The sequence below is a fragment of the Notolepis coatsorum genome (assembly GCF_963971535.1).
Source record: "Notolepis coatsorum genome assembly, chromosome: 4".
Classification (NCBI taxonomy): domain Eukaryota; kingdom Metazoa; phylum Chordata; class Actinopteri; order Aulopiformes; family Paralepididae; genus Notolepis; species Notolepis coatsorum.
Window position 1 is genome coordinate 104,805,842 of NC_140168.1, and position 10,844 is coordinate 104,816,685.

Consider the following 10,844-nt stretch of genomic DNA (forward strand, 5'->3'; position numbering starts at 1 on the left):
CACACACACACACACACACACACACACACACACACACACACACACACACACACACACACACACACACACACACACACACACACACACACACACACACACACACACACACACACACACACACACATATAGACACACAGACACACACATAGAAACACACAAACATAGACACACAAACACACGTCACTGTCATGACTATATCACACACACACACACACACACACACATATACACACACACACATATAGACACACACACACACACATATACACACAGACACACACACACACACACACACATAGACACACAGACACACAGACACACACACAGACACACACACACACACACACACATATAGACACACACACACATATAGACACACACACACACATATACACACAGACACACACACACACACACACACACACACACACACACACACACACACACACACACACACACACACATATAGACACAGACACACAGACACACACACACACACACAGACACACACACACCTCACTGTCATGACTATATCACAGAGAGAGACACCTCTGATGGGCAGATGTTTATATCAGGGTGTTTGGCATCACCAGCCCGTCCTATATTGAAGAATGGGTAGAGTTTCTCAGTGAAGGTGTGTTCATAAGTGCAGATGTGAGTCATGTCTTCAGGGTCGTAGAAGGACAGTTTCCCCCCGTCATAGTCCAGCTGTACTCTGACCCTCTGGGGGCTCCTCTTCACTGTGAGGGTCTCACCCAGACCATTAGTGTACTTACCACTCTCATTACATAGAGCCCAGATACCATGTTGTGGTGATGCCTCTAGCCCCTCTCTCTTCATGTCAAATGACTCTTTAGTCATTTGACCTATAGACCAGTGAGGATGGTCTCCCACGTCCACCTCCCAGCTGTGTTCTCCTGAGCTGAAGCTCTCAGAACCCAGAACAATGAGATACTTAATGCTCCTCTCTGGGTTGTCAGGGAGCTGCTGCTTTGTGTATGTGTATCTCACACTGGTCAGATCATCAGATATAGAGAACCAGGGTGATGCAGTGTTTGGGTCCAGAGTGACCGGAGTGAACTTGACCCTCTCCTTCATCTTCTCCCAGACTCTGAAGGTCAGGTTGCCCAGGTGTTTGGCCTCGTCTATCAGCGCTCCTGAGACCAGTTGTGGACGAGGAAGGTTGCACTGAGCTCTGGAAGAACATTCAAGAGTCAGTCCTGCTGTGGGCTTAGCTTCAGAGCCGCAGAGAAGAGAGAGATATTGATTTCCTTAAAAATAACTGTATTCCATCTCTTCTCCATCATGTTTCTAATACAATCATTTCCACTCAATCAATAAATACACATACATACATACATACATACATACACACACACACACACACACACACACACACACACACACACACACACACACACACACACACATACAATACATACATATACACACACACACACAGACACACACCACGCACGCACAGCGCACGCACGCACCGCACGCACGCACGCACGCACCGCACGCACACACACACACACACACACACACACACACACACACACACACACACACACACACACACACACACCACACACACACACACACACACACACACACACACACACACACACACACACACACACACACACACACACACACACACACACACACACACACACACACACACACACACACACACACACAACACACACACACACACACACACACACACACATACATACATACATACATACATACATACATAACATACATACATACATACATACATACATACATACATACTATTGTACATTCCATACCCTCTCAACTTCAGTCACAACGTCCAGATCATCCAATTACAACAGCACCTTTAATCTGAGATGCAGATTTAAAAGGAGAGAGAGAGAGAGAGAGAGAGAGAGAGAGAGAGAGAGAGAGAGAGATGAGAGAGGAGAGAGAGAGAGAGAGAGAGAGAGGGAGAGAGAGAGAGAGAGAGAGAGAGAGAGAGAGGAGAGAGAGCGAGAGAGAGAGAGAGAGAGAGAGAGAGAGAGACAGAGATGAACAGCTCGTGTGGCCGTCCACTTCAGAGCAGAAGCGCACCGGATTTACATTGGAACAGCTGTAAATGCCTACTATTATTTATTATTTATATACATATAGAACTGCTCCACATGGATTTTAATATATCATGCTTTAAGTACTGTAGTTTTAATGTAGTTGGTGTTTTTTTATATAGTGGTCTTTTTACTGTAGCTTTAATTATTTTTTATAGTGGTGAGTGTCTATGTATTGTTGTGACTGTATGTTTGTCTTTCAACCACTGCACAAATGAATTTCCGAAAGGAAAATAAAGTAATTTGAAGTTGAAGTTGAAGTCAGTCCCTGTTTGAAGATAAAAAAAATAAAATTAAGATTTCCAGTTCCAGTGTCCATTTTGCATGTATAACCCGTTATCTCATTAATTAGAATGTTAGAATGCATTTTAGAATGATGATCAGTGTGATGTACTCCTGAAAAAGTTAAACAACATCTATGTGGTAATAATGCAGATATTGAGTGTGCGTGGCGCACGCCTCTGAATCCAACCGGAGCGGAAAAAGAACTTAGCTTCCCGCCCGCGAGTCGCCCGCCCGCCCGCGGCCGGTGTGAACAGCGACACCCGTTAACATGGGAGCAGTCAGGGAAAGAGAGTCAGAGAGAAAGGAGAGAGAGAGAGGAGAGAAAGATAGAAAGTAAGAGAGAGAAATTGAGAAAAAAAGAGATAGAAAGAGATATAGATGAGAGAGAGAGAGAGAGAGAAAGAGAGAGACAAAAAGAGAGGTAAATCACTTACCTTTTCAGTGTGGTCTTGTAGTTCTATGGAGGTAAAGACAGATCAAGTTAAACACTACACTGTAAAAAACTGAGCGTCATCTGGTCACTTTTAAACTATCAGCAAATTGTATTCAAATGCAATTCATAAATGGTTCAAATGCATTGAATTCAGCTCAATTCTATTTCAAACGGCACATAGTCTTTTTTATTATGTATAAGTTACTAATACTTATTTAATAAATATGAATGAACCCCAATCCCAGTTTTTACAGTGTACTAAACATCCTCAGCATCATTCCCTATGAACTGAAGAGACCAGTCCTGACCTGCAGGAAGGAGATGTGTTCAGCGTTCAGCTCCTGCTCTATGGCTCTGATTGTGTCTGAAAGGGTTGAGATCTCTTTATCCAGCCCCTCAATCTTCTCCTTCATCGTCTGGCTCTTCTGCTCCTCTTCCTCCTTCAGTGCAGCTACCCTGGCCCCCTTTTCCTCGTGGAGAGAACTGGAGAAGCTTCTTAAACTCCTCCTCAATCTGCTTCTCTGTGTGCAGGGCCTGGACCTGGAGATTATAAGATAAGATAAGATATTCCTTTATTGATCCCCTTGGGGAAATTCAGGCACCATAGCAGCGATGGGGGATGGTGGGGGGGGGCAAGGGCATAATTTTGTTTTCAATGGTGGAGGGGACACATTTGTGGGGCGTTGCCGCGTGGTCAGTGGCTGTAAGGTCGTAGATAAAAAAAATAAAAAGTTGTGCAAGTCATTTTGGTGAGTTGTTTCTATATACAATTCATTTATGACAAGTCATAACGCTGCGCGAGTCTCGGAACGTGAGAGAGAGAGGAGGGAGGGAGAGGAGAGAGGGAGAGAGGGAGAGGAGAGAGAGGGAGAGAGAGAGAGGGAGAGAGAGGGGAGAGAGAGAGAGAGAGGGAGAGAGAGAGAGAGAGAGAGAGAGAGAGAGAGAGAAGAGAGAAAGAGAGGGAGAGAAGAGAGACAGAGAGAGAGACAAGGACGCGGGAACTAGGGGTGCGGCAGGGGCTGCAGCACCCCCCTGCTGGCGGGGAGTGTAACTGCAACTGCAAGGTTGTTTTGGCTTTATTTATTCCATTGTAACCGAGGCTACACAATGTCACAGAGCGGAGCGGCACTGCAGATTTACCCTACTCTTGGAATGCATTGCCAGATCGTCATAGGGGGCGCTGTCTCGATAATGCAGTGTTGTTAACAGCGTGTAGCTGACGCATGAACCGGTTGGGATTCGAATAGACGCGGCCTGGAAGCGTCAACGCGGAACTGGAAATCCGTTGGTAAAAAAAAATATACTCAGCCTGGAAGTTTTGGGACGCTGAATTCGCAGGAAAGGAATATATATCTGCGGTTTCCCTGGCATGAACAAGCCAGCAGCCAGTTGGTTAACAGCGTGTAGCTGACGCATGAACCGGTTGGGATTCGAAATAGACGCGGCCTGGAAGCGTCAACGCGGAACTGGAAATCCGTTGGTAAAAAATATATACTCAGCCTGGAAGTTTTGGGATGCTGAATTCGCAGGAAAGGAATATATCTGCGGTTTCCCTGGCGTGAACAAGCCAGCAGAACTATCCGAGCCCCCGGGGAGGGTGGTCGAAGACCTTTTGCATGTCGGCGATCATGTATGCAGGGAACGAATTGCAGAGGGGAGGGGCGCCACGCAACAGGTGGGGTAAGCTGGGCTGTGATGTGTGCATCAAAACGATTACATGTTTGTCGCGGTCTCTAGTGAACGAGAGTGTTGGTTTACCAGAGTGGTAAACCTATGACGTTATTATTATATCACTTATCTCAGCAACCCCCTCATAAGTCATAACACGTTTCACGTTTCAGACCCTGTTGAACTATCGCTCTAGCCTCTGACTCAGTATCCATCTGCAGAACGTCAGCCCCAGCACTCTCAGGTCCCACGCACGCTGAATGTGAATCTGATTTGACCAAAGCAGAGTATACACACAGACAGTGGAGCTGTTTGCAGATAGCAAGCATTTTGACTTGTTGCGTGGTGGCGATGTCTCGCAGACAATACAACTACAAGTATAATTATATAATATATATATTTTATTAAAAAAAATTATATAAAAAATGTTTTAATCAAAAACGATCAATATCTCAGCACCCCCACTTCCCGCGGACTTCCCGCGGCCCTGGAGAGAGAGAGAGAGAGAGAGAGAGAGAGAGAGAGAGAGAGATGAGGAGAGAGGGAGAGAGATAGAGGGACAGAGGGAGAGAGGGGGAGCGGAGAGAGAGAGAGAGAGAGAGAGAGAGAGAGAGAGAGAGAGAGAGAGAGAGAGACGAGAGAGAGAGAGAGAGCAAACGGAGAATGAACAGCTTGCGTGGCCATCCACACCGAGTCTGACTTCAGAGCAGAGGAGAGAGAGAGAGAGAGAGATTGTGCTATTTATTATCTACAATGTATAAAACAACAGCCTAGAGGCTTTTAAATACAACGAAGGTCATAGACAGATATTTCACAGAGACCAAGCAATGCTGTTGCATTTCATGGCAATCACACAGACCATCGTTCAGTTTCACACCAAACTTTCAGGGGAGGGGTGCTATGTATTTGAGCACACCTGACGACATGGCTGTTGTTGTTATGCAAAGACAGCTGTGCTCGGTACTTAGCGTGTGCACACAAACATGCGACTCGTCCCTCGCCGGGTGCTCACTTTGTCTTTGCATGACAATGGCTCAGGTCGTCACGTCAGAGACCTGAGCTCAGAGATGGAACAAGCAGCCGTTTTCCGTGTGGTCCAAGTGCCGCGTCGCGTCTCTGTTTATTATCGTGTAACATTGTTTTGGACGGTAAAAAAGTGCAGGGGAGGACAATAACTGCCTTCTGAAAACATGCATGCCCCCTGTGCCCCCCCCCCCCCCCCCCCCCCCATAACTACGCCCCTGGGGGGGGGGGGGGGGGGGGGGGGGTACAGGTAGTAAAAGCAACACAAGCAGTTGTAAACAAACAAGTTTAATGAAATAAGTCAATATAATTTACTATCTAACTAACTATACAGTATTCACAGTGTCATATAAGCAGGTGTGCGAATCATGGGGGAGCTGGGGCAGCCATGGCTCCCCTAGATCAGACGTCAGCTCCCCTGAAAACATGATTTGTGAATTTTTGGGGGGTCCTCTAAATTACTGAAAATAAATGCTATTTTTTGCCATGCATTTCTCATTTTTCTGTAATTATCTGTATCATCATCGTGTATAATAATACAATTATGCCTATTTTGATGTATCATTAATGATTTGCGCACTAATTCACTGTAATAGACAATAGCATAAATAGCACTGCAGATATACCCTATATCGGCACTGCAGATATACCCTACTCGTAATAGATGGCAACATGCTATTCTTGCGTTTACCATTCGGAGCGTGGCAGCGCTGCAGCCTGCAGGCACAAATCAAACTTCATCAAACAAGCGTAATGTCGAAAGTTTAATGAAATATCAAAGAAGAATGCGAAGCAGCCTGCTGCGGGGACTACTTCTCTGTCACATGCAGATTTTGAGAATTGGGCAAATCTTCACCATCAGGTCGGTGGCGATAATGTTGCATTTGCCTACTACTATAATAATGTTAGACTCGATGTGTTTGGTCGTGGAGTTGTTGTTCGGTATTGGTTCATCCGTGTGTTTATGTGTAAATAGACTGTTGTGTGTGCATTTTAGTGTTGGATCAGAGGGGTTAATCTGAGCATGTGTATTTTAATTATGTGCGTCTCATCATGCCTGCAGACCTGTGTGGTGTGGACTATGTGTGGTTCTGTAACGTTACTCATACCCAGAGTCATATTCTATGACTCTGCTCATACCAATAGCCTAATAGGGCCGTGTCGACCGGGGACGTTTTATGAGTGTCAGCTCCTGTCTGTCATTAATTTCTATCATGCCACAGACGCTGCCGGCGCGTTCCTTTTCCCAGCGCCGCGCCTCGCGTTTTTGCGGCAGTCGCGAGACCCAGGAAAAAGCACTCTGAGCTTTTTTTTTTTTTTTTTTTTTTTGGTCCCCCCCCCCCCCCCCCCCCACACACCCGGGAGCTCCCCCGAAAATAATGGTATGGTTCGCACACTGCATATAAGGTGCAGTATGCATAAGGTAGTGTTATAATTTACTATCTAACTAACTGAAATATACAGTAGGGGGGTTAAAAACCATGTCTCTCCCACAATGGAGGTCACTTATTTTTACTGTGTGCAGGTTGAGTGGAGCTACAATTTTTTTTGCATATTTGTACCTTTACGTGTTCTGCTGTGTGGACGCATGTTCGTTTGATTTCTTTAAAGGCCTGTAGCTTCTCGCGTAAGGTCTTCAGTGGAGCCTGGAGCTGCTTCTGCAATGGAATTCATTCATTCATTCATTCATGGTGTATTTCACTTGAAAGATGTAAGTCTCCCCCCTGAGGACTCAACACATGGACTGCAGTATGTTTGCCACCCAGGTCACCCTGGTGTGAGGATTGGTTCATTCCCCGCCACACGCTCCGCTCCTTTAAGGTACTGTGTTGATTGATGCATTCCCCGCCACACGCTCCGCTCCTTTAAGGTGCTGTGTTGATTGGTGCATTCCCCGCCACACGCTTTTGGAGCAAGTATCAATTCCAGCGCGCACCTGTCATAGTTTTTGATTAGCGCCCCAGAGGCTTTTTATACTGGGACTTCCCTTCAATCGATGTCGGGTCGTTTTGGAATACAACTGCTTTTGCCTGCTTTTTCCCCGTTGCTGTGCCTCGTCTTCTTTCCCTCCAGGACTTTCTGTGGAGATCCGCTGATGAGAACCTTGTTCCCCGTTTGGAGCTGCGCCTCGTTTACCCGCTTTACGCGTTTGCGCTTGGGTGAGTTGGAACCAAACCCCTTTGGATTATTCTGTCTGTGTGTGTGACGAACACCGAAGATTATCATTTTTGCTTGCACTGGACTCAGTTGAAGTGTGTGTTTTGAAGAGACACTGAAGATATCATTTCTGTTTGCACTAAACTCAGCTAACTTGTGTGTTGTGGAGAACACTGAAGATTGTTACTGTTCATTGGTTCTGGACACAGCTAAGGGAGGAGGGAACCACACTGCCTCTGTGTTTCGTTGGACTGTTATTGATACCTCTATCTCTCTCCGTTTTCCACCTCGAGTTAAAGCTGAGGGTATCTGCAGAGCCGCTACAACGTCAAATACCGATTCCCCACCGCTATCACCAGGAGGATCTGCAGAGCTGCAGAGAACTCTGCCGATGGCAGTCTCCCTTGTTGTTTCATAATTGTTACTTTACCCCTTTTGTGACTCTGTAAATAAATACGCCCTAGTATTTGGCTAACTCTGAACTTCCTGTCTGTGCCGTGCGATTGAGGTCGGTTCAAACCCTAACACCTGGACTCCCACGCTGACATTGACTCCCACACTGACATTGACTCTCATGCTGACATTGACTCCCATGCTGACATTGACTCCCACACTGACATGGCCTCCCACACTGACATTGACTCCCACACTGACATTGACTCCCACACTGACATTGATTCCCACACTGACATGGACTCCCACACTGACATTGACTCCCACACTGACATGGACTCCCACACTGACATTGACTCCCACACTGACATTGACTCCCACACTGACATTGACTCCCACACTGACATTGACTCCCACACTGACATTGACTCCCACACTGACATTGACTCTCACACCTCCTACGTTGCGGACAAAAATAAATCAACTCCAACATCAGTGTCTGAATCTAATCCCATCTAATTGTTCTGATTGTCTAATGTTTCTGTATTCACTAACAACGTGACAATAATGTTTACTCTGTGTATTTATTGAGTATAATTAAAGATTGAATAAATTAATATAATAATGATTTTGCCATACCTTGTGATCCTCCGAAGCTTCCTCTATGGGGCAGCAGTTGTGGCTCTTGCATTTTCTGGAGGACTGACACACCAGACAGATGGGCTGGTGGTCATCCAGACAGAAGAGCTTGAGTTTCTCACCGTGCAGACTGCAGAGCACCCCAGAACCTGCTGGAGCTCCCTGGCTTCTCTCCCTGAAGGCCTCACACAGGTTCTTCAAAACCAAGTTACGAGGGGGGGGGGGGGGGGGGGGGTACAGGTAGTAAAAACAACACAAGCAGTGTAAACAAATAAGTTTAAGGAAATAAGTCAATATAATTAATTTACTATCTAACTAACTATACAGTAATCAGTGTCACATAAGGTGCAGTATGCATAAGGTAGTGTTATAATTTACTATCTAAATAAATGAAATATACAGTAGGGGGGTTAAAAATCATGTCTCTCCCACAATGGACTACAAATGTACAATAGGTCACTTATTTTTACTGTGTGCAGGTTGAGTGCAGCTACAACCTTACAGTAAATCATTTATCATTAATACAGCATATTTGTACCTTTACGTGTTCTGCTGTGCGGACGCATGTTCGTTTGATTTCTTTAAAGGCCTGTAGCTTGTCATGTAAGGTCTTCAGTGGAGGCTGGAGCTGCTTCTGCAATGGAATTCATTCATTCATTCATTCATGGTGTATTTCACTTGAAAGATGCAAGTTTCCCCCCTGAGGACTCTGTGCTGCAGCACCGGTGTCAACACACGCACTGGAGTACGTTTGCCACCCAGGCCACCCTGGACTCCCACACTGACATGGACTCCCACACTGACATGGACTCCCACACTGACATGGACTCCCACGCTGACATTGACTCCCACACTGACATTGACTCCCACACTGACATCGACTCCCACACTGACATGGACTCCCACGCTGACATTGACTCTCATGCTGACATTGACTCCCACACTGACATTGACTCCCACACTGACATTGACTCCCACACTGACATTGACTCCCACACTGACATTGACTCCCACACTGACATTGAATTCCACACTGACATTGACTCCCACACTGACATTGACTCCCACACTGACATTGACTCCCACACCTCCTACCTTGTGGACAAAAATAAATCAACTACAAACATCAGTGTCTTAATCTAATCCCATCTAATTGTTCTGATTGTCTAATGTTTCTGTATTCATTAACAACGTGACAACAATGTTTACTCTGTGTATTTATTGAGTATAATTAAAGATTGAATAAATTAATATAATAATGATGTTTACCTTGTGATCCTCCAAAGCTTCCTCTATGGGGCAGCAGTTGTGGCTCTTGTGTTTTCTGGAGGACTGACACACCACACAGATGGGCTGGTGGTCATCCAGACAGAAGAGCTTGAGTCCTTCTCTGTGCAGACTGCAGAGCACCTCAGGACCTGCTGCAGCTCCCTGGCTTCTCTCCCTGAAGGCCTCACACAGGTTCTTCAAAGCCAAGTTACGAGGAGGATCTAACATTGAAGAGACTTTCCTACAAAGTGGACAGTTCTTGTCTTCTCTGTCTCTCCAGTATTGTTGCAGACAGGCTTTACAGAAGCTATGGCTACAGAACAAGACGACAGGATCTGTGTAGATGTCACGGCACACAGGACAAGACAGATCCTCTTCACAATGAGATGAAGCCATTTTGTCACTCAGTAACACTCCCTCCTCTGGAAAGCTCCCTGAAGTTTACTTTTACTTTTGTTATAAACTTACTTAGATTCAGTCAGCAGCTGGTTGGTCACTGTTTGATCACTAGTTATGAGGGCCGACGTTCCACTCTACTGGTTAAAGTTGCTTACTCGTGAGTAGTACGTTCGTTGATAAAGAAAAATAATGTCCACAGTGTAAAACAAAGATATCCAAATGGTTTATTTCTCTTCCACAGCGAAGTCTTTCTTTACAGAAGCGGTCCCAAAGCTATTTTCCTAAATATTCAGATAAGAAAACTGTATTTTCCCAGTCTCCAAATCACCACCGACTCGACATGAAAATTCCTCCCCACTGGAAAGCCGAAAATCATGCTGTTTAGTCTATCGGTTCAGTACTGCTCAGCACTTGTTTCAAGATGCACACTGACCTGGCAGGGAGAATTGCTGAATATATATACA

At 45.6% G+C, this 10,844-nt stretch overlaps 1 protein-coding gene across 1 annotated transcript; it reads right to left on the reverse strand.

Moving 5' to 3' along the window:
- Window positions 1-528: 528 nt before the first annotated feature.
- Window positions 529-10,377, reverse strand: LOC311226638 (zinc-binding protein A33-like; the record flags this gene model as incomplete). Its single annotated transcript, XM_084312055.1, has 5 exons — window positions 529-1,195; window positions 2,834-2,856; window positions 3,141-3,353; window positions 8,713-8,907; window positions 9,982-10,377. 5 exons carry the CDS (start codon window positions 10,375-10,377, stop codon window positions 529-531), a joined length of 1,494 nt encoding a protein of 497 aa, XP_084168181.1.
- Window positions 10,378-10,844: the final 467 nt, after the last annotated feature.